Source organism: Lytechinus pictus, chromosome 11, assembly GCF_037042905.1.
Source record: "Lytechinus pictus isolate F3 Inbred chromosome 11, Lp3.0, whole genome shotgun sequence".
NCBI lineage: Eukaryota > Metazoa > Echinodermata > Echinoidea > Temnopleuroida > Toxopneustidae > Lytechinus > Lytechinus pictus.
The window spans coordinates 1654852-1678849 of NC_087255.1; the positions used below are offsets into that span (position 1 = coordinate 1654852).

The window sequence follows — 23998 nt, forward strand, 5'->3', positions numbered from 1 at the left end:
AGAGATGCAACAATACAAGTATTATATTTATAAGAAATAACTTAAAAGAACATCCTCAAAATGTTATGTATGGGACATTCCATCCTTGGACAAGACCTAATTTGCATAATTAATTAGATGACACCACTTTTTCCCCCAAAAGTAATAAGATGTTAGGGGGTCCATGTCCCACCTATGACTAAATCTCACAAGTTTTGTTTTTATTTTCTATGAGTTTTTATAATTGTCCCATACGTAATGCCCATTTTACCAATTATGCAAATTAGGTGCCCCAAATTAGCATAAATATGCATATTATCAAATTTTTCTTAATGAAATTTTAAAATTCAACATTTGGGCTTTCAAACCCCACCAAAGATAACTTTTTAAATTAAAGATGAAATTTTGCCTTCTAGTGTGACATTTTCTTGGACTTGCCCTTTAATATTAACAAAACAAATTGAACATCAATTACAGCCTTGCCTTCATTGCAAAGATTCAATAAAGCAGCAGTGTCACAAAGTGATAATAAAATGTCAAACATTTTCTATAAATAATTTAGTGAGAAAAAAAACTTGCCACAGATTCTTCTGGTTTCATTTTTTTTTAATCCCTTAAGTTTATTTAAATTATACTCTTTATTGAAGAAAACAAGCTTCAAGGAATAGAAAAATAAGTTGTTTTGATACTTTATTCATTAAGCCCAGAAGTTTTGTGAAACAGTAAACATCTAATTTCCTATGATTAAGTTTTTGTTTATGTCATAAAAAGTAACGTCAAATGATTTGTAACCTTAATATGTTACCCGAAATGGGGTGTGCCTCACAAAACTCTGAAATGGGGGTCTAAGGAACTGACTACAAGGGTAAAGTACGGGGTCTTCGGAACTAAATGTATACCGGGCGGTGTGAAAAACAGGGTCTACAGAACAGGATCATGGCACTGTAGGTACATTGCCCGCTAGCGCTGTGCATGTGCTAGCCATGCATGGAGCGGCTACATGTACTAGTTATATAGTGGGAGTTGCGAAGCCGTACTTGCATCTCTCGCATGCGGTGCTCACGCTTGACAATATTTGGCAGGGCTGCGGATCTGAGATGTCTCAGAACGTGGGTCTTGCGAGCGGGGCTGGGCGGCTTCTAAACTTAATTTTTGTCATTTCGAGTATCTAGAAAACTGAAAATTAGGTCTGAAATAGGGGGTCATCAAAGCAGCACGTCACCGTACCACCAATATATATATGAGTGCCCCCCCCACGGGTGGCATACAACATAGATTCATGCATTAAAAAAACATTAAAACATGAAAAAGAACATCTCTTGGAATAAAATAATCCTACATACACTCTAAAAAATGAAGAGCTAATTTAGCTCTTAAAGAGCGTGTATACATGTAGTGACTGCACTTCGGAGTGCTGACTTTTCTCGTTCTAATTTGAACTAGACAAATCAGCACTCTGAAGTGCAGTCACTATACACGCTCTTTGTTTTTTAGAGTGTAGACAAACATCTCTATAACCAAAGCCTAGATTTTTATGTCATTTCAGTGATGACATCAACCATTTACTGTTACACCAAATGTCTCCTTCGTGGTCTGCAGATAAATGTCTTGATTCATTTCAATTTAATTAATGTACTACTAATGCACATTCTCCACTCCTGGCTTGCAAATGTAGTCAGTATGAGTTTAGACACACGGTAAGACTGAATTTTCATCTCTCATTGAGAATACATTTGATATCAACTAACATGGCTTGATACGGTTGCATTTTCTGTTTTTATTTCACACCATCCATGATTGTAATGTGTCCAAAAACATTACTCATCTATAGAGTAAAATTTTCAGAAACAATATAATTACTTGATCACAGATTTCAACATGACTACATGTTAATAAAGATTCTAGAGCACATCAAAAGTAAAAAATCTTTACAATTTACAATTAAAAAAGGTACATGTAAACAGTAAAAAGTAGATTTTTTTAAATATAAAATATGATATCAGTCAATTAATTTAAGCATTGTGATCACAAAGTCTCATAATTCTGCATAGATATTAATTCAACATCAGTTACCTTTTAATATTTTACATCAATTATCAATTATTATAAGGTTGCACTTTTTCCCACTCCCTGGGAGATATTGAAGCAAGACAAGATGGTATCTACATGTATATTGCCAATCATATAAAAATTCATATTTCTTGTTTGGTTAAGAAAAATTGTTACTTGAAGAAGTTCATTGAGTTTTAATCAATTATTACAATGTACCTGAAATTTATAGTTTCACTTCAATTTTGAAACCTTTCTATATAATTATTTAAGCACTTAAAAGTCATCCTGTATCTTCACTCTAGGAAAGATATTTTCATAAGATTCTAAAAAGAGTAAATTTATGTGCTGAGAAAAGAAAAGCCTTATCATTAAATAAAAGATGTTTCATGAAGTTGTTTGTAAAGTTACATGTACACATGACTTTTATGCAATCAATTCATAAAGTCATGTGTAACTTTACAAACAACTTCATGAAACATCTCTCCCCCTTCCCTTGATGTCCCTTTCAAATTGGTTTGAAAAACTAACATCTTTAAAACTATAGAGGGCGTTTCTTCTCTCAATTACAATTGTCACATTGAGTTTGCAATGTAATGAGACCTACTCATTCAAACACAACCGGACAGCAAGGGGCAGGGGGAGAGGATGGTTTCTGTACGGGGCTATTCTGTTTTTAATCCTTTTAAATTGCGCAAATTTCATTTTTTTTTGTACAGTTTACATCCCTTATCACTATCAAAATCTGCTCCATGTAATTTCAATTTCAATGCAATGTTTTTGTGCACATCATTAAAAAGGAGTCAACCAAATTCTGTTTATCGTTCAATGTCAATACGAATACTGTACATGTACGTACAGTTGTCAGGGTTTTGTAATTTATTTTTCTTGTAAAAGTACTTTGTAACTAACGTCTGAATATGTCTGTATGCACATGTATGCATTTGAAAATAACTGTACATGATTTATAACTTTGTGTTGATGTTGTTCTTGATAAATACAAATTCCAAATTTCAAATTACATTGAGGCAAACAGCAATTAATGGAGGCTGTTACAGGGACTACATGTATCTAATTATATTTCAGTACATAGGGACCTCAGAATGGAATAATGGAATAATCTTAGGAAAGATCAACGCCAGGCTATGTCCCTCAACTCATTCCGTGCCTTGTTTAACAAATAAAACATTGATAGGCCTTGCAATGCAAGAGTAACATTGAGCTATTGATTTATATTCTAATTTGGCAAACATTATAATCTGTACTCAAATTATTACCAATCAATTGAACATTACTCTGTTGCCAGTCATCCTTCCTTTTCCCGTTAAATCGTATTCAGCAGTTTCCAATTCCATTTTCTTTTTCCTTTCTTAACATTGAAGTTACCTTTTCTTGAAATTCAATTTTGATCTTTTATTGGATTGTATTTTTAATGTTTCTTATATACCTGTTGTTTTAGTGTATGCCGTTTTGATTTATGTATTCATTCTTTGTAATTATTGTACATATTGATTTTTTATCTCTGAGCCCTCAAGGACAGCAGCTTGTTAACTGATGAGGCCACCCTGATTAAATACAACTGAAAATAAATAAATATTCTGGAAGGAAATACCCTCAGCTTATTTCCCTCTGCCTCTTTTGTAATGAAAACAGGAAGTTAGTTCTATAAGATTTTGAAGAATGAAAGTTATCACTTACCTAATATACATGTACAATACATACAGGAACATTTCATAAGCAAACTTGGGTTAAAGCTGAGTATTTCCGACATTGACATGGGCCTTGTCCTAATGTCCTTGCAATACTGTAACTCAAAACTCCAAATGTGCCCAGCAGTATCAATAATCACTTTGAGGTTAACTCTTCTAGCAACTAGCTCTGTCCTCTGGAAAGTTTTCAAATGTCTTCCAGGTCCATCTTAGAGCTCTTATCCTAGAGCAATCCCTCCAGGGGATTTTTGATAGAGGAACCATATGAATGTAAAATGACAAGACGTCCTCCTGGGGTAATTGTCCTGAAGCAGGAAGCACTATCAGCCACAATGGAAGGCATCTAAGATGTCAGATGGTTTGAGTTTTTCTTTCCTCTTCACTCTGTTGTCTACATGTAGCTCCACTACAGTGAGAGTACTCTCCAAAGACACACCTACTTCATGCTGCAGGAAGCGCAGGAATTGACTTTTGGATGACAGCTCTTTGGGTAGGGATTCTTTGAGGCAGTTCAGGGCAGTTGCAGTACTGTCTAACTTTGATGGCCTGTAGCAACAAGGTGACAATAAGACCAACTTTAATATGTAAATAGATGAAGAAAAGAGAATCAGGGGATTTTCAAAATGCTGCCATGTATGATTTCATGAACCACAGGATGTGAACTGCTGAAATTATGAGTAAAACGTATAAATGAAGTCCATGTTTGGCAGTTTTTGAATAATGTCTGAAGATATACGTGGTAGCAAGCTTTCAGCAGAACATACAGCTACGTCAAATTTAACACTTTTTTGTTTAATGGCAATAATACATAACCTGACTCATGAGAAACCATGTTTCTTAGTCAAAACCAGAGAACCTATGACTTTGGATCCTCTCTGATAGACAAGTGTAATATTAATAGCTGGTTCGTACAAAATGCTCAGTCTGTCACATACAATGTGCATAGTGCTCAAGAATTACTACCCCCAGGTTTGGCATCGCTGCCTGTTATGCACTTTTGCATTTAAACTAAAGGAATAATTCCTACCAGGTACCCATCTACCACACTTGGGTCAAGTGTGGCAGAGATAGAACAAAGTCTTGCCAAAGGTGTCATTAGTATCATTAGTGTTGTAGAAAAAATATTCTTTCTTCAGAAAACTGAAGTAAGTGGCCTGACTTCTCCCTCTCCTTGTTGTACCCTGTTCAGGCTCCCGAGAAGAGTAAGAGGATTTGCAGACAATGCTCTGCCAACCTTGCACTTTTAACAGATGCTTTTGGGTTAACAACGTATAAATCGATATTACAAACCACTCCAGGAAACATTTAGAGCAATCGGAAGCATACATGCTTCTTTAATAGGATAGATGCGTACTGAGGGACTCTAGGGCTTACCTTTGGTAATGATTCTATATAGTCAGCTCTTCTTTGATGGGATGGATGCGTACTGAGGAACTCTGGACTTACCTTTGGTAATAATGATTCTATATAGTCAGCTCTTCTTTGATGGGATGGATGCGTACTGAGGAACTCTAGGACTTACCTTTGGTAATAATGATTCTATATAGTCAGCTCTTCTTTGATGGGATGGATGCCTACTGAGGAACTCTAGGACTTACCTTTGGTAATGATGATTCTATATAGTAAGCTCTTCTTTGATGGCATGGATGCGTACTGAGGAACTCTAGGAATTACCTTTGGTAATAATGATTCTATATAGTCAGTGCTTCTTTGATGGGATGGATGCATACTGAGGGACTCTAGGACTTACCTTTGGTAATAATGATTCGATATAGTCGGCTCTTCTTTGATGGGATGGATGCGAACTGAGTAACTCTAGGACTTACCTTTGGTAATAATGATTCTATATAGTCAGTGCTTCTTTGATGGTATGGATGCATACTGAGGGACTCTAGGACTTACCTTTGGTAATAATGATTCTATATAGTCAGCGCTTCTTTGATGGAATGGATGCGTACTGAGGGACTCTAGGGCTTACCTTTGGTAATGATTCTATATAGTCAGCTCTTTTTTGATGGGATGGATGCGTCCTGAGGAACTCTAGGACTTACCTTTGGTAATAATGATTCTATATAGTCAGCTCTTCTTTGATGGGATGGATGCGTACTGAGGAACTCTAGAGGTTCAGGTTCTCCAGTTGAGATCTGAGCTACATCCATTGCTTCCCAGAATGCTTTGCACTCTCGTACATCAATACAGCTCTAGGGAAGAAAAAGGGAATTCTTATGAGGCTACAAAGTCTTTTATCACCATTCTCAAATTGCTTACAGGATATCAACAAAGGCTATCATCAAGAATGACCTATATAAGGTGCCATACTAGTTGTTAACATGCCCAGGGCAATAGCCAAAGTCACTTGTGGGTGATTATACTCATGCCAAAACCAAAATTTACTTATTTAATGATGTGAATACTACCAAAAATCACACGTTAGATCCAATTTCAAATGTGATACATTTAAAAACGTTGGATACCCTTCTGCAAATGTTCAATCTGCCACAAGGCTAATACTGTAGGAAAATTCTATCTCCCTATCTGAAACCAAGTGTAAATAGATCTGTGCAATACTTTACCTTGGCTGCAAGCATCAAGCCAACTTCATCAGCCTCAATCTCAAGACTTCTATTGTAAGGCATATGCAGTAACAACTGAAAGAGGACACATAATGTATAGAATTAACATGTGTTACTTTAGAACTAGGGCCTAAAGACTGGGAATCACCAGCAAAATCATCATTAAAATCATCATCATCATAATTATCATAGTCCCATCATCATTTATTATCATCATAATCACTGTCATCATTTTCATCATCATCACCATCATCATCATCATCATGATATCTTCATTACCACCACCATCATCTCCATCATCATGATCATCATCTCATCATCATTACCGTCACAACCACCATCACCATCACCATCATCATCATCATCATCATCATCATCTCATCGTCATCACTGTCACCACCACTATTTTCTCTATCATCATCGTGATCATGATCATCATCTTGTCATTATCATTACCGTCACCACCACCACCACCATCATCATCATCGTCACCACCATTATCATCGTCATCACCACCACCACCATCATCATCTTTATCGTCACCACCACCACCATCACAATCATCGTCACCACCACCATCATCATCATCATTGCCGTCACCACCACCACCATCATTATCGTCACCACCACCATCATCATCGTCACCACCACCACCACTACCACCATCATCATCATTATCGTCACCACCACCACCACCATCATCATCGTCACCACCACCATCATCATCGTCACCACCACCACCACCATCATCGTCACCACCACCATCATTATCGTCACCATTACCACCACCATCATCATCGTCACTACCACCATCACCATCATCATCGTTACCACCACAACCACCATCATCATTATCATCACCACCACTACCACCATTATCATCATCATCATCGTCACCACCACCATCACCATCATCATCGTCACCACCACCATCATCATCATTACTGTCACATCCACCACCACCATCATCATCATCATCACCATCACCATCATCATCATCATCATCACCATCATCACCATTATCAACATCATGACATCTCCTACTTACCTCCACCACCTTCTGTTTAAACCACGTAGCCACCAATGCAATACCATCATTCGGAAGGAAAGCCCAGAGAACCGTCAATACAACAATCATGAAGAGATCAAAGAACTCAAAGAAACTTGCCATCTCTGCCTGAAATATCACAATTTTAATCATTTCATTAATAATCCTGCAACAATTTCACCGATAATGTCTATAATTTGAAAAATCATTATACCGGTATTTGTATAGTTGAAATTAATTTGTAATGTACAACAAATGTAGTTGAATCAAATAGGGGGTGGGAACATACAGGATATATATCAATTGAGGTAGAGATACAGTATTGTAGAAATTTATTTTCTTTCTAAGAATGTTCCATTTATTCTAATAGCTAAGAACAAATAGTAAAGGTGTAGACATGAAAGTAGTGCATGAGCAATATTATTAGCATGAAATATTTTCAATTTATTTACTCCTTATGAAATCAACAAAAACCATGTTTCAGACATGATGAAGGAAAAGTCTAATACATATAACTTTTCAATTTGAGAGATGAGTGAGCAAATTGAATGGCCCAAAATAAAAAGAAAACAGGGCTTACTTCATCTTACTGTCTGTGTAGAGAAAAAATCCACAATAATTATGGTGTGTACTACATGTACATGTAGCTTCTTTGTGGAGAGTCACTACTGTAAAATATACCATTTTAGACCTTTATGACTATGAAGCATGGAGTCAGTAATAATTCAAGAATAATTAATAAATAGAATCAAAGAGAGGCATAAATATCAAATATGCCTATGGGGCAAAAAGTTCTAAGAAGTCATAAGTGAAGCAAGCAAGCAAGCAAAATTTGACCTTTTTTAGGATGGGAATCTAATAATTCTGTGATAGATTTCGACAAAATATTTTCTCTATTAAAGCCTGTCATAAGTTTGGGTAATGTGTCAACAATGTGAACTATACTCACGGTTTTATCGAACATTAAAATATTACAAAAATGTAGTAGTCATTGAATGCATATTTTCAATTAGAATTTAAATGACATTTTTCAAGCCATTAGGACTTACATTTAAATTGAGCGCTCTCTCTCTATATTCAGTAATGTTTTAATTTCATTTAAATAGCTTTTTGAGCACTTTAAATATTTAGTAATTTGATATTAGAAATCTACAAAGATTATATCCTGAAATATTTAGTCTATTCCTGGCTTAAGAAAGCTTTTTATATGAACAAGACAAAAAGACACAGACATTCTATTTTGGTCAGACACCCGATTAAATTTTGATGTAAAATCTGTAAATTTATGCAATAAAATACATTTCAGTTTTTATACTTCACACCACAACCATTTTGGGGCACATGTATTCATATGATCTAGTAATGAAATGGAAAAGTGACATGCACTTTTGTTGGGATATACAAAAACTTAAAGATTGGTTTTTCATATCATATTTCATATTTTTTCTTTTCCTTTCTTCATCTCCTCTTCTTTCTTGGTTAAGGATGTTTTTTGGGGGGAGCATGGCTCCCAAAGCCTGCCCCCCCCCCTATTTATACGCCAGTGATAAATAATAATTTATACTTACTGAATGATTAAGAACAACATGTGCCATTTCATGAGCCAGCACTGTCCCTAGTTGCTCTATGTTATCAGTAGCTTGTAGTATCCCAGTAAATACAAATATATGACCATTCTGTGAAAAAAAAAGAGAATGCTATTAATAAATATTTGAAATGGAAATGATGACTTGATTGAAGTTTACTATTATGTTTGCAAAAAAAAAAAAAACATGTCATAGCTAAAAGTTGGGTCACACATTTTAAGCGAATTTGATATACAAGCATGAATGTGACAGATCTGTAATTTCACTGGAATCCAAGAGAAATTGCTTGCAAAAATGCAAAATTAAAAGCAAATGATCAATAATTTGTATTTGATCAATCAACAGGCAAAGCCTCAGAAGCATTGTTGGATTAAATAAAGTTGGGTAAGGAAAATAATATAATTCATGATACCTGAGCAGAGCATAAGCCTACCTGAAAGTAGAAAAAATATAAATAAAAGGCATTGTCCTTACAAAAGAAAGATACATTGCCCATATTCTGAACTTGGGTTTTATTTATTTATTTATTTATTTATTTTATTTCCAGGCAAAAGACAATAAGAATATATACAAGAGGAATAAATTACCACCGACTAGTGCCTGAGGATGACTAAAAGAAAAACTAGTTTCTGTTATGAAGCTCTCCTCACTAGTCGGGGTTTACAAATATACAAAATAAAATCAGATAAAATGGCAATACATGTTTAGATGCATTACTTAATTAAACAAAGAACTTAATAATAAAGAGTGTTTGTTTCCATGTGCAATTATAATATCCAGTTTATTATATATTATATTATATATATACTCGAGTCCTAATTTGTGGTTTAAATATGGAAAGCCAAGTGAGACACAAACTGTACTGAACGTTTTATCCGCTCATTTGTCACTCAGAATATCCATAACTGTCTGAGAATAATAACTGAATTAGTTTCTTCACCATGATAACATAATGAGAAAAGCGCAATGAACTTTAAAAATATAGATTTAATGTTGATATTTTTTAAATTATGGCTTCCCATGATTTTAGCACAGAATTAGACCATGGCCTAAATTAAACCAGACTTCGGAATATGGGCCAATGATTAAATCAGTCCATGTAATCACACCAAAATACTCACTGGGAGGACAAAAGCATTCTTGATATTCTTGTCAATGACATGAATGGTCCAGGTCTGATTTCGTATCTGAGCTACGTCTTGGTTCCCTTTAATCAGCTGCATAATTATCCCAGAGATTACGCCATAGATCTTATGGTTTGTTGGTACAAAACTGTCCTTATATGTCTCACAATACTAAAAGAATAAGAGAGAGAAAAAAAAACACTGTGTGCTTTTCAAACAGTACTGCAAATGATTCATTATCAAGTAACAGTATAATAAACAAAGCATGCCAGTCATGATTTATGTAAAGCGATGCAACTATACGAAAGCAAGTTTATTTTTGACGAGTAAAAATTCAAGAACTAGAACTCGTTTGATTTCAACAAGACTACAGCCACAGGTCCATTTTTCAAGAAACCATATTGTTCCTTGAGCACTTCACAGAGTGGATTCAGAGCTTTGAGCCACACGTATTAATATTCTATTATTATTAGAAACTGTGTTTTACCCTATATCATTATCGCTTTTTTTTTTAAATAATGAGGAGTTCCTAGATACATACCATTTTATATTCCTCATCGACTATCTTCTCAAACTGAGTCTTGTTGAAGAGTATAAACCTTGGTCTATTGGTTAATGGTGTATAGTCTATATGATAGTAATAATAACCAATTCCAAAACCAATCATTCCTAGTATACCAGCGATGATCTTCGTTTTATTCTCTTGTATCCTCTCACTAGTTGTTTTATGTTTGTGTTTCGGGTGATCTCTCCATCTGTTCCTAAGGGTTCTGTGATATATTCAAAGTAAAATGGGAATTAAAAAAAAAAAAGAGGTTAACAACAGCACTTGGATATTTATACTTCATATTGACTAATAGAATTTATAATATCAAAAGAGTTTGAACTTAATGATAATATATTTTATACACTCAGGGCTCATGATTTAGGGACACTTATTAATTTAAAAAAAAAGGCAAGCAAAAACAAAGTAATCATACAGGCTACTTTGCCTTTGGGACAATGGAAATCAGTTTGACTTTTAAAAGAGGTATACAACATATGTCTTGCATAAAGTGATTGATTTAAGTAAGATTGATTACATTGGTTATTATTTATGCACCAAACAATAATACCGGTACCATCAACTGCAGGGCCCAAATCATTTGCTTGTATAATACTGTGTACCTTCCGGTGACAATGGCAGCAGTCTTGGCTAATGTTTTAAGAGCCAACCAGACAGCAACAGGAGGTGCTGGTCTCTTCTCAGATGTATGGATTAATCTCCCACAGATAAATCCGTGTTTCCTTGTACATTCCAAAGCTGTATTTGACCTCCATGTGGATATAGTTCTAGCCTTTTTCAAGTCAGTGATATTTAATGTGCATGTACAAGGTTGAAGCACAGCCGACCTGCCAGGTGAGGTTGAGAGACAAAGATTTAGCCTTGAAATGAGACTATGATGAGGCACTCTACTGAAAGAGAAGCCTCCGCTCTGATAGACTCCTGTGATATATCTTGCCATCATCTGTAAAAGACACAAGATAAAAAATATAATTCAATACATTACTCACATTATCAGAGCAATGCTGACTCACGTTCATGCACATAAAAGAATATATGCCAGTATTAATAACAATTTCAAAATCACTTCATAAAATCTCCAACAAAACTGCCACCTGATTGTTTATGAAAAAAAAAATACTGTATGTGCTAAAAGATTCTGGAAGAAATTGTGGAATTGCTGCAAAAATAGCAAAATAAAAATATGGCTATATTCAATTTCCAGTGGGGTGTTGGCTCTTTTTATTATCAATAATAATATACTTCCCCCTGTGTCAGTTTGTGTTGGCAACCTTCAGTGTGATCCCTTTTCAGCTCAGATTTCACAAAGTTCAATTTTCAAGTTCTCATAGGCTTGTTTTCTTATTATATCTATCATGTTCACTTTTTACACGGCCATTTATAATGCACTGGTATTGGCCTGCACTGTATATACACTACATGATTGTGATTGGTTGGAATTTAGTACGAATAAAAAGGAGCTATAGAGCCCCAATATAGTTGCACTGCAAGATTATGCTCTCCGTGTCGTCATTGGTTTAGCACCTATGTCATACAGAATACGTGGATCTCGGCCCCACTGTTGCTTTGTTGACCGCTCGCTACCAAGAGAGGGATTGATGAGAGAGATTGATCGAGGGAGAGGCGCCCCGTACCCCATTTTCCCAGTACTACCCATATACCCCCTTGAACTATAGTTGATATAAAAAAAGAGGGAATGCTTGAAAGCCCCCGTGAACCACACCATTCTTTTTCGACACAATACGTAAACATGTTAACATTCATTTAATTTGCATTTTGTAATTTGGTTGTAGGTAAAGTTATGAAATTAAAAATGAATCGTGACCACCAATAAGACATTGCCTGTAATATTGATATTTGTATATATGATCCGTTAATATTATACAGGTGAGGTGTATTATATTCATTTAATTTGCATTTTGTAATTTAGTTGTAGGATAAGTTATGAAAATAAAATTGAATTTCCATTATGATCAAATAAATTCAATCAATCGGCACAAGCGGCACAGCTTTGCAAGACGGGCGGTGGCCATCCGCCATCTTGCGCTGCCCACGAACAAAGAAAGGCGGGAGTCAAGAAATGACAAGTCCGAAGAGATGAAGTAAAGTTGTACATTATGTTTACTTCAAATCAGTGTCAAATCAATAAGCTGGTATAGTATAATAATCACATCTCTGGACTGGACGACCGACAATGGGGTATAACTAAACCGACATGGCCAACGGCAGTAAAACAAATCGTGAACGAAAAGAACAACCCCGCCCGACTTAGCAAACGCCCTTTTTAAACTTCTTGGCTCAAACACCAAGTGGCAAGAAAACCCCTCCCCAAATTGGTCCTATCACTTTTTAGTGCAATGCGCCAAATTAATCTGTCTGTATTTCATTTTAATGTATTGATTCATGTTAATTTATATGTAAATGCATCATAATTTGGCTTGGCCGCCATAATGTATGATTTTTCCAAATAAACCATTTATCTATAACTATACATACATATATACCAAATGGGTATGAGTGCGATGGTGCAAGATTTTGCATGAGGTGAAAGGAATATGCTCTATTCAATGAGGCGTAGCCGAGCAGCAGCAATGCGCATTTAACCAGTAAATTGTGTATTGCAAAAGCATTTACTAAGCGCGATGCATTGAATCCTTACTTTTTAGTGACGTTACCTTGATCCTGACCGTGCAATGGTACATTATGGATGGTATATTTTGGACAGTACGTGTGCAACAGTACAAATGTTCCACATTCAGACTCCCATTTGCTCGCGTATAACAAGCTAAGTAGGCATTGTACAAAAAGAAATATTCTCTGCTGGATCCCGCAAGAACATTTTGTTTTATAAGAGAAAATCCAACCCCGCTCCAACCCTGCTCTGTGAGCGTAGACTGTCATCACAAGCCCGTACTTACGATTTTTGATAAAATTTTATTCAAATTCCACTGAAACTACTAAAACTACTACAAGGTGTCAATTTTTTCGTTTCATTTTTTTTTAAAGCAAATATCAGTAGAATTACAGATGATTGATTTTTGTTGTTTGTTCTAGTCCCATTTCCTTTCTTCTTTCCTTCATTCTTTCAATCCCGTCTTCCTCGATCCCATCCTTTCATTCTTGCTTTTTTATTCCTTATTTCTTGTTTTTCTTTCCATTATTCTTTCTTTCATTCCTTTGTTTTTATTTCATTCCTTCCTTCTCCATTTTTCTTTTTTTTCTCTTCTCTTTCTTTCTTTTCCATTAGTTTTACTATACTTTCTTCATCCTTTTCTTTCTTTCCTTATTTTCTTTCATTCTGTATATTCTTTCTTCCTTTCAAAGAACGAAGGAAACTTTTTTCTTTCCCTTCTTTTTTATGTTCCATAATTTTTTCTTTCTTTCCTTTTTTATTTCATTATAACCTGGCCAAGGCTGGAGCCCTTCTCTCATTTTCTTTCTTGTTTTCTTTCCCTTAATAAGGGCCCTTTTTTTACTTCTTTCCTTTTATCTTTAAGCTTTACCATCAATTCAGTTTTGGCTTTCTTCATCCTTTTCTTTCAGACTTTCTTCCATTTTCTTTCATTTTTCTTCTTGTTCTTTCACTCATCAGTTTCAAACAAAGAATGAAATTGAAGGACACTTTCTAAATCTTATTTGTAATTGTATGAATTTGTAATAAAACTAATATTATTTATTTTAGGTCCCAATGGGCTGCCATGGCATGCCTCCTCAAGAGTGAGTGGGTCCTACGCTAAAAATATTAATTTATACCGTCATGAACATATAATTCATCTTTATTATACTAAATCTAGGCCGGCTACAACCAGGCTTTTAATTTTTTTATTGCACTCATTTTTTTTTAGAGGCTGCCTTACTTAAAAATACATGGGTGGGACTATTGTAATGTGGCCAGCTGACCAAGCGGTGAAAAAAAAAGTGGAAGTAGGCCCTACCACTATTAACTTAGCTATACCCCGTGGTTGACCTAATCTTACTCAACAAAAAATGCGAAGATCCCATAAAAATAAAGTGAGTAAACTCAAACTGTGTGATGGCAGAATAGAAGCAGGGAAAAGCTGGAGCTAATCTTACCGAAGACGGAAAAGCGAAGTTAATTTTCTCCAAGACTCCAACCTGCGCTGCTATTCCTGCTAATTAATTCCGCCGGCCCTAGCTAGCCCTGGCGCCAGCGCGCGAGCGCAGCCAGGCCGGCCTCGCCGGCCAGGGCCATGATCGTGACGTGATCTGCACCGAATGGGATGGGCGTGTCAGTGTGTGTAGTTTGTGGACCGTAAATAGAGCCAACAAGCTCAAACCTGTCACCTAAAAATAGGCTTTTATGTCCGCCACACTGCGGTGTATAAAAGTGTACAGAAAGCTGAAATTGTGTTATTTTGAACGTTTACATTCAAACTGCACACACACTTCGATCTCGTCAACAAATCGAAATGGCTCGAAAGAGGAAAGGAGCTCCAGATACAGTTGCATCGTCGAAGAAGGTAGATGATCGCGGTGATGCCGGGGTTTCGAAACCCAAGCAGGCCAAACGTGCAGCGGCGTCCAAGACTGCTGACCCGAACCAGCATGTATTCTACGATGCTGATTGGAGCGGAGTTGGTGAAGAAAGCTCAAAAGGTTTCCCTCCTGTTATACAGCTAACAGGACCAGGGATTAAAGGATCCAGTAAAGTGGCTGGATTTGATCTCGATTACACCCTCATTAAACCGAAAAGTGGCAAAAAGTGGCCCACAGGTAAATCAGAAGACAATTTAGACAATAAAAGAATAAGTTTTGGGGGATCAATATTATTAGTAAATCATGGGTCGTTGAGTGGGAGAGGGTATACCGTATGTCTGCATACCCAAAATTAAACTTCAGATTGTAAACACGAGTTTCTTTTTCAGTTTGTATTATAAAGACTGAGTGAGATGTGCCATATTATATCATCAAAATTTGGGAAAAATGCATTGAATCAATGTGCAACTTTTTTTTTAAAGAAATCTTACCAATATTAATAATTCCATCTAAACAGTAACAGGGTAAAGTTAGAGGGGGGCAATTCCTTATGGATATCCTTAGGAATTCCTCTATTAACTTGCAAATGTGGATTGTTGCACATTATTAGTCAATGATGCTAAGTACAACTGCAAGTAGATATATCATATATAAATAGATTATTCCCCTTTTCATGCTGATAAAATCAAAATCTGACATTTTCGAACCAGGCGATGATTAACATTGACTTCAAAATGACAATGGGGCTAACTTTATAAAGAATATTATGTAAGATTCTCTTGTGGATCTATGTGTATAAATAATTCCATGATCATTTAGGGGGCACCTAGGTTCACAATGCTAAACAAAATATTTGTTGAAGTAAATATTTTTATCGTATTATTAAATTCCAGTAACTTGTAGTAGGGCAGATTATCGTACATTTACAGTTACTGGAGCAATTAGAGAATGGAAAAACCTTCATTCAGTATGCTTCCCATTACTCTGAAACCTATTTTGATAGATTTAAATATTAACAGTTGAAAACTCACTTGTATCCAGTATGTACCGTATCCGTATGTAGCCATTTAGTGTTGTCAAGTTGATGTTAATTCTACAGTGTAAAGTAGGCTACGCTATACATAGTGCTCTCTTTGTATAACATCAGTTATACTCTGGGTTATATTGACCTCAAGCCCTGTTGCTTCGATTCTTGACAAATTTGGTCTGTGTATGTTTTCATCACTCTCCTCTGAGATGTAACTTAAAAAACAATGAAATGCAAAATGTGACATTGATCATCATTTTATAACTCAATCGATAATGATCGATCTTGGCGTTGATCTTTCTAAAAACAAATTGTTTCCATAGGTCCATCAGATTGGATGCTGTTGAATGACAAGGTGGAAAAGAAACTGAAAGAACTTCACAAAGATGGCTACAAGATCGTCATCATATCTAATCAGAGGGGTATAGAAAAGGGACACACAAAACCAACCGATTTTCAGCTCAAGATCAATCAGATTGCCAATGCATTGCAGCTGCCCATTCAGGTAAATTCTCTCTTTCTCCAGGTTTCTTTGCCCCAAGATAATCAAGGCGTTGATGCATACACATCGTTCCCAATAACGATTGCAGTTCTAGTTTGTATCAGTAGGATTGTGATGAATTGTAGAAGAGCTAGAGAAGGGAGAGGGTGGTGTTAAGAGTGGGGGGGGGGTAGGATTATGTATTAAATTAAGAAGGTTTTTTATTTGTATACATATATATGCCAACAAAATAATTTCTTTTATGGACCACTAAATTAATCAGATTGAATCAGAATGTTTCATAAAAGGGTTACCAATAATGACTCAGACAGAAAATACATGTAGGCTCAGGATTAATTCGGCCCAGAAATATCTGCAAGGATCCTTGTAAACTTATTAAAAAATCACATAGGCCTATATATAAATATAGGATCCAAAGTAAACTCTATTGGAGCAAATTTTGGCTGATAAGCTCAAAGTAGGCCTGGAAAGTTTTTTTTTTAATTTATTTATCACCTATATATATATGACTTTTAAGGTAATAGTACCTTGCATGGTATTCATGTAGAAGCTAAAAGAAGAATTTGTATATTACATCAGGACAGGTGTAGGTTCTCATTTTCGAGAAATATCATGACATCTCATGTGTTAAATTCATGATCAAAGGAAACTACATTATTCACAATTAGCATCATTTTCAGTTTGTTCTTGCCCATATGGATATATAGGCCCTATATAAGAACTAGAAAACACAAGCAAATCAGTGAAGACATCAACATGGGCTGGGAACGATTTTGAAAATGGGGTAGGCTGATGATGCAAAATATCACTATCAGATGGTCATTTTTACATCTTTGTACAGTTTTGGAAAAAGTGGAGGGAGGCTGAATCATCTCCGTTTCCGCAGCCCCTCGTCATTGTGGCTATTAACAATTAACAACTCATGAGGACAGTTTCTTTTCCTTTCCTATACACAGTGTTTTGCATCTACTGGTGAGAATCACTATCGCAAACCAGGAACTATGATGTGGGACTTGGCAGTCGGCGAGGAGAATGGTGGCATCAAGGCCGACTACGCCAAGTGCATGTACGTAGGTGATGCAGCAGGCCGTGCCAAGAACTGGGCCCCAGGGAAGCCTCGGGATTTCTCCTGCTCCGATCGTATGTTTGCTCACAATATTGGTATTCAGTTTCACACACCAGAAGAGTTTTTTCTTGGTGAGAAGGCTGCTCCATTTGAATGGCATTCATGTGATCCTGTCAAAGCTTTAGAAGAAGGAGAGGCAAGGAAAACGGTTAAAGAATACCATCAAAAGGACAAGAAGGTGAGGGCGCTGTCTCAATCACCCGGGGGTGGGGGTATTCAACTATATTGCTGTACACACGAGTGACCACAGGTTTACAAACGCCACCCTAAACAAGTTTTATACATTGGTCAAACTTATACCCTATTCAAATATTTTTGCATGCTTCCCTATAAACAAGTATAACCCTAGAGCATATTAATATGTGTTTTAACAGCTTTTTTCCTTTATTTTGGCCTCTTTGGTGTCTGCGCCAATAACACCTTAAGTATGTCATGTATGTGAATTGAATTGAATTGAATTGAATTTATTAGAACTTCACTGGCAATTGCCAGTATTTTGTATTTTGTATTTTGTATGTGACAGGCCATGAACGACAAAATCTACCCTTTTTTACATGTTTTTTTAGGGGACGCGTATGTGTACAGCGATATATATCCCTCCCCCCCAAAAAAAAATAATAAATAAAAACCAGACACAAGTGGAATCCTTTATAATAATCTACTTACAGGTTTAGAAACAAAGTTTGTACTGTCATGAGATAAACCAGGGAAATTTTGAGAAATTGATGCATGTCATATTCTAAAACACAAAATGAATATTAAGCAATATTCAAGAATTCAGCTGTCAGACAGTAAAGCACTGACCATAAACTATGACTTTACATAATTCAGATATAACACAAAATTATTTATTCTGTGAGTGCAGAGTACATGTACATGTACATCAACCTGGCAAAATAAGCAGATATGCTTACCAATTCCAAAATGAGTAATGGGGTAATCCTGTACCTTCTGTTTTATTTGTAAACCAGGTGAAAGACCTTGTGATCATGGTTGGACCTCCAGCATCGGGTAAAAGTACTTTTGCCAAGGCCATGCTAGTCAGCAATGGATACGAGTGGATCAACAGAGATACCCTCAACACTCCTGCTAAGTGTTTCAAAGCTACAGAGGCAGCAATCAGTGCAGGCAAGAATGTCGTGATTGACAACACCAACCCTTCAAAGTCTGCGAGGGCAGATTACATCGACTTGGCGAAAGAAGCAGGTATGTATTGAGGATGGGGCAGGTGACAGGATGTTTGCTCCTAAAAGCCACCGCACTTACGATAGGGCTGCGACCCAAATTTTTATACGAATAGATGGAGATAAAATATCTCGTCATAATGACATCATAGCAAGCATACAATTGGCTATGATTCTAAAGTCATTCTGCATTTACTAAAAAATAAAGGCTTGCGGTCATAGAAAAAATGATTTTCTTGGCATTACAGTTCATTTTATCCTCAAGTAAAAAGATTGTATTCTTTCATTTTTTTCAGAAAATAAGCAAAGTAAATTTGTTCCAAAAACAGATCCTAGACCAGTCATAAGGTGGGCAATGACTATTAGACATCCGTTCAGAATAGAGTGATTACAGGGTTAAAAATAAACTGAAGTTATTAAAACATGGATCTGATCATTGTGAGATATGCAATTATTTTGATAAAGCATTTTCCTGTCGACCATGCCTGCTGATACTATATCGTTCTGGGGAGTGGAAGCTTGTCAAGATTATACCTAATATTTTAGAAAGTGGTATCAAAGTCTCTAGAATTTTTGTTTTGTTTTTATTGGAAATTCAATGATTTTTTTATGTGTTTACTATAATCCAGTCAAATTTCAGACTGAAAAAACAAAAATAATGTATTGTACATATGGGCAATTCCATAGGTTGGTGGACATGAGCTCAATGTGTCTTTGTACATATAGCCCATCTAAACCGTAACGTGAGTAACCACTTTATCTGCACCCCTTGTAAAAACCATGTGTTCTTTATTTTTTTAATTATATACAAATTTGTCTCCCTAATATACTTCTTTGAAATGGATATAATCAACGTTCATAAAAGCCTTGCATGAGGACACTTTTCACTTAAGTCCACTTTTCATTTTATGCATGTCCAAATCATGTAACGTGAGTAACCGACACATTTCAAAGATTTGCCAGGAGCATAATGAAATAATAATGGCGTTCCAGCTCCAAGTATGAGTCAAGGTGTCTCCAAATGTAACGTGAGTAACCGTGGAATAGCCCATATGTACATAGTGGACATTTAAGTATAGAAGCTAGTCCTTCATCTTCTTTGTTGGTTTTGGCTGGCAACCAGTCTAGAAACAACTATTTTTGCCCACTATCTTCTCTAATTTTCTCATACCCAGGCTTCAATCTTTATTATTATTCATTTATTCACCCTCTCTCTTATTTTGAAGGCTATGTTGTACGATGTTTCATCATGGATACTCCCTTAGAGCTGGCTTTTCACATGAACATGTACCGACAGTCACTGACAGAGGGCGGTGTTCGTCGCATCCCACAGGTGGCTTATAACATTTACAAGAAGAACTACATGGCTCCTACCCTAGATGAGGGCTTTAAGACCATTGAGAAGATTCAGTTTGAACCAAGATTCAACAGCGATAAGGATCGGGATCTGTTTCTGCAGAAAACAGACATGAGTTAAGACTCGTAACATAAAGCTTAGCACTCATCGTAGAGCATATTTTACAGTTGATTGCATTGACTACAATTAATGTACTATCAATCATGAAAAATCAATTGCTGACCTTTGTGTTAATGTACCCTCTTGTTCTCTGAGAACTTTCATGCAAAGGTGTTAGATCTACATGTATGAAAAAAAAAGATAATTATAATGAGCTATCCACCGCATAGTCTTTCTAGTACACTACCTTCTTGTTTTTATATATGTATCTTTTCTACAAGCTGTGCAATCATTTACATTATTTGCTTCAGGTACAGAATAAATCAATATTCTAGCATACAGATATTGTCATGATTTTTTAATTTATTTAAAATGAGTTATTTTGAACTAGCCCTAGCTATGGTGAGAAAATACCCCCCCCAAAAAAAAAAAAAAAAAAAAAAAAAATCACTTCACACAGTAATTCAAGACCTTTATAGTGGAGTACACAACCTTATGAGTTAAAAATGGCCCATCAAGAGGCTTGTACTATCTGTTCAGCTGAATTTCAACTTTATTTTAGCTTAATACAGTACATTGAATTCATGAGTAAAGATGAAATTAACCACCAATCGTGTGGAAACCATATGTACACAAAGCCTATGAGAGTTTGTATCTGTGCCTTGATAACACAGCAAAAAAAAAATGGATAATGAGATATTAACAAAAACTGCCATATGTCTTTCTGTTTTTATATTTTATAACAACACATTGACCTTGATATATATCACATATTGTAGTTGTTTTAATTGAAAGCTATTGAAAGTATGAATGGTCATCTTGGTGATATCAAATCTTTATAAATCAGTACCTTTTGCATTCTGGAAGTGGTATAGACATTATAAAGCTGTATTTCAAGAATTTACATCGTCTGTAAATGTGTAATATCATGTAAAAAAAATATATTGTCAACTTAAGCCATTGTAAGATAACTTACAATTAAGCCATTATTAGAGAACTTACCTTGCCAAAATTTTTAACTTCAGGGAATAATTTTCCTGGTATCGCATCGCAATTTCCTCCACATTTTGAAAGACTGCTATGTATAAAGACTTTTTTAGTAGCATATTTTTACATAGGACTGTACATTACTTAGTTGAGAGCTTTTCTCTTATGACCAAAAATGCTACCGTATTCAAATTTGTAAAGCAAAATTATTCCCTGAACTTTTTTTATATGAAATCATAAGTTATTATTCTTGATACAGAATAATTATCTAATTACCCAATACATGCGTTTGGACATGGCTATTTAACATCCAACATGTAAGACTATATTTATACTGAACAGATCATTTTTCTGCTATAATAGATACATGTAGATCTAGATGAATTTCAAGAACTTGATTGCTGCCATTTTTGTACCTACCAAACTCATTCATTCTTTAAAGTGTGATTTTTATCTAGAACAGATGAATGTAATTTGAATATTGTTGTGCCTAGTTTCAGGTTGTGAAAGTAGATGTGACAGACATTTAGATTACAAGGAATTCAGGTGAATGTGTTTTTGTGAAGAAATGTATTTCAGATTGATCATCATGCGTTGTATGCGACATTCAGCATATCAGAAATTGAAAGTAGTAGTAAACAATTACACATAGTTAACTTCAGTTGATATGTTTAAAGTCATTCCGTGTTAAAAAAATACCATAGCTGTTTTATAAATACAGATTACTAAAGATTTCAGTATAGTCTCAAATGTGTTAACAAATCGTAACTCTATGTATATATGGTTTGTCATTGACATACACTTAGTTTAGTCTTGATTGCAAAATTGATAAAATTTATTGTATTTCTATATTACAAGAGTCAGGTAGAGAGAGCTCTAGGATTTATTTTTTTTGTATCCTAGTCATGAATTATCAGTACTGAAATATTTACTGAAATTATATTTTGATCCGTGTATTTGGATTATTATCAATGTTCTATTGAATTGCATTTGTTGAAAATGTATTTTAGATGTCACTGTATTCTCTTTGATTCATTTCAGATAATACTCAAAACACTTCAATAAGAATCGTTCATGTATGCAAAAGTCGATTTTTTTTTTATCTCTTTGATTCATTTCAGATAATACTCAAAACACTTCAATAAGAATCGTTCATGTATGCAAAAGTCGATTTTTTTTTTTAAATATAGATGTACATGTACCAAGCTATCACAGACAGAGATCTGATTTTCAGGTTGTCTGTGGTGGATTTAAACAATGTTAAGATAATTCAACTGAAGAGTTAGTAAATGAAAAGGAATTATTTCAATACCAGTAAAAATGTGTTTTTTAAAAATGTATAGAGCACTTAAAAAGTGACAACAGGGAATTTGTGAAACCGCAATTAGTTCAAGATTTGAAAACCAGCAATCATACAGATTAGTATGGTTTGGAGGAAGGGGCAAGATGTTACCTTTAATATATTCTTATTATAACCAATTAAGTCTATCTGGATCAATTTTCCTTACCAAAGATGGAGTTCATGTGGTTAACATAAAAGTGTCTTTCATTGCCAATAGTGTTTGTGTAATCATGTATTTTTATGTGGATTGAATTTATGAAATAGAGCAATATCAGCAAACTAGCTACATGTTCTTTTGTCTCATTCTTGTATTTTTTATACGCCCGTCCTACGGGAAGTATTATGGTATCACGCACGGTGTCCGTCCGTTAACTTTTCCTTGTAAACGTGATAACTTCAGTTTAACTTAACTTAGGCTCATATAATTTGGTGTGTATGATACTAGCATAGATCCCAGGAAGCCTATTGATTTTGAGGTCAAAAGGTCAAGGTCACACTGGCATGTTTTCATCTTACCCTTGGGCAGTCCTTTTCAACGTGATAACTTCAGTTTAACTTAACTTAGGCTCATATAATTTGGTGTGTATGATACTAGCATAGATCCCAGGAAGCCTATTGATTTTGAGGTCCAAAGGTCAAGGTCACAGACATGTTTATATCTCACCCTTCTGAAGTCCTTGTAAACGCGATAACTTGTTTAACTTTAACCAAGGCTCATAATTTGGTGTGTATGATACTAGCGTCGATCCCAGGAATTCTGTTGGTTTTGAGGTCAGAAGGTCAAAAGTGAAGTCGCCACCTTCCACTTATCTTGCTTGGTCAAGAAATCTATTTTGTGTGTCACAGGCGGGTGTATTATGTGCTCACCTTAGCGACACTCATTTTATTTTATGGTCATTCCCAGCCCTGCTTATTCTAATTATATTTTTCCATGCTTTCAAAGTTATTTTGTAATCTTTTAATTTCTTTTTTTTTCGGATCACAATTTAATGCCTTAAGGCCATGGCTGTACGCAGATTTTTTTCGGGGGTGGGGGCATGATGCCATGCCTCAATTTTTTTTAAAGAAACCCAATAGTGAGGGAGCATTGCAAACGAGCTTGTCATGGGAGCGCTTTTTCATATCCTGAAGTGATATTGAAAAAGTATGTGCACAAAATTGTTAAGTATTCAAAATTTCTGGGAGGGACAAGTGCTCCTCCCCCCCCCCCCTGACTGTTTTCAGCCATGCTTAAGGCAATGTCA

At 35.5% G+C, this 23998-nt stretch overlaps 2 protein-coding genes across 3 annotated transcripts; one reads left to right on the top strand and one right to left on the bottom strand.

Annotated features, from left to right (window-relative positions):
• Positions 1-15129, bottom strand: LOC129270703 (metalloendopeptidase OMA1, mitochondrial-like). Of its 2 annotated transcripts, XM_054908023.2 has the most exons (9): positions 14708-15129; positions 11236-11576; positions 10610-10838; positions 10066-10239; positions 8927-9034; positions 7359-7487; positions 6311-6385; positions 5789-5938; positions 1-4283 (listed from the first exon to the last, which is right to left on the bottom strand). In XM_054908023.2, exons 2-9 carry the CDS (start codon positions 11574-11576, stop codon positions 4179-4181), a joined length of 1311 nt encoding a protein of 436 aa, XP_054763998.2. In that variant the 5' UTR covers positions 14708-15129; the 3' UTR covers positions 1-4178. The 2 variants fall into 2 exon arrangements, with proteins under 2 accessions (XP_054763998.2, XP_063962406.1); XM_064106336.1 differs by lacking the exon at positions 10066-10239 and having other exon boundaries at positions 1737-4283; positions 14708-14796.
• Positions 14513-23036, top strand: LOC129270702 (uncharacterized protein F21D5.5-like). The gene is made up of 5 exons (XM_054908021.2): positions 14513-15367; positions 16481-16662; positions 17616-17963; positions 18757-18991; positions 20196-23036. The coding sequence occupies exons 1-5, from the start codon at positions 15064-15066 to the stop codon at positions 20444-20446; spliced, it is 1320 nt and encodes a 439-aa protein (XP_054763996.2). The 5' UTR covers positions 14513-15063; the 3' UTR covers positions 20447-23036.
• Positions 23037-23998: the final 962 nt, after the last annotated feature.

Coding starts and splice junctions, on each gene's coding strand:
- LOC129270703 (XM_054908023.2), bottom strand. CDS start 11,576: ATGATGGCAAGATATATCACAGGAGTCTATCAGAGCGGAGGCTTCTCT. Junction 9,035..10,065: donor AGAATGCTTTTGTCCTCCCA/GTGAGTATTTTG, acceptor TTTTTTTCACAG/AATGGTCATATATTTGTATT. Junction 7,488..8,926: donor ATGTTGTTCTTAATCATTCA/GTAAGTATAAAT, acceptor GTGATATTTCAG/GCAGAGATGGCAAGTTTCTT.
- LOC129270702 (XM_054908021.2), top strand. CDS start 15,064: ATGGCTCGAAAGAGGAAAGGAGCTCCAGATACAGTTGCATCGTCGAAG. Junction 17,964..18,756: donor ACCATCAAAAGGACAAGAAG/GTGAGGGCGCTG, acceptor TTTGTAAACCAG/GTGAAAGACCTTGTGATCAT. Junction 18,992..20,195: donor CGACTTGGCGAAAGAAGCAG/GTATGTATTGAG, acceptor CTTATTTTGAAG/GCTATGTTGTACGATGTTTC.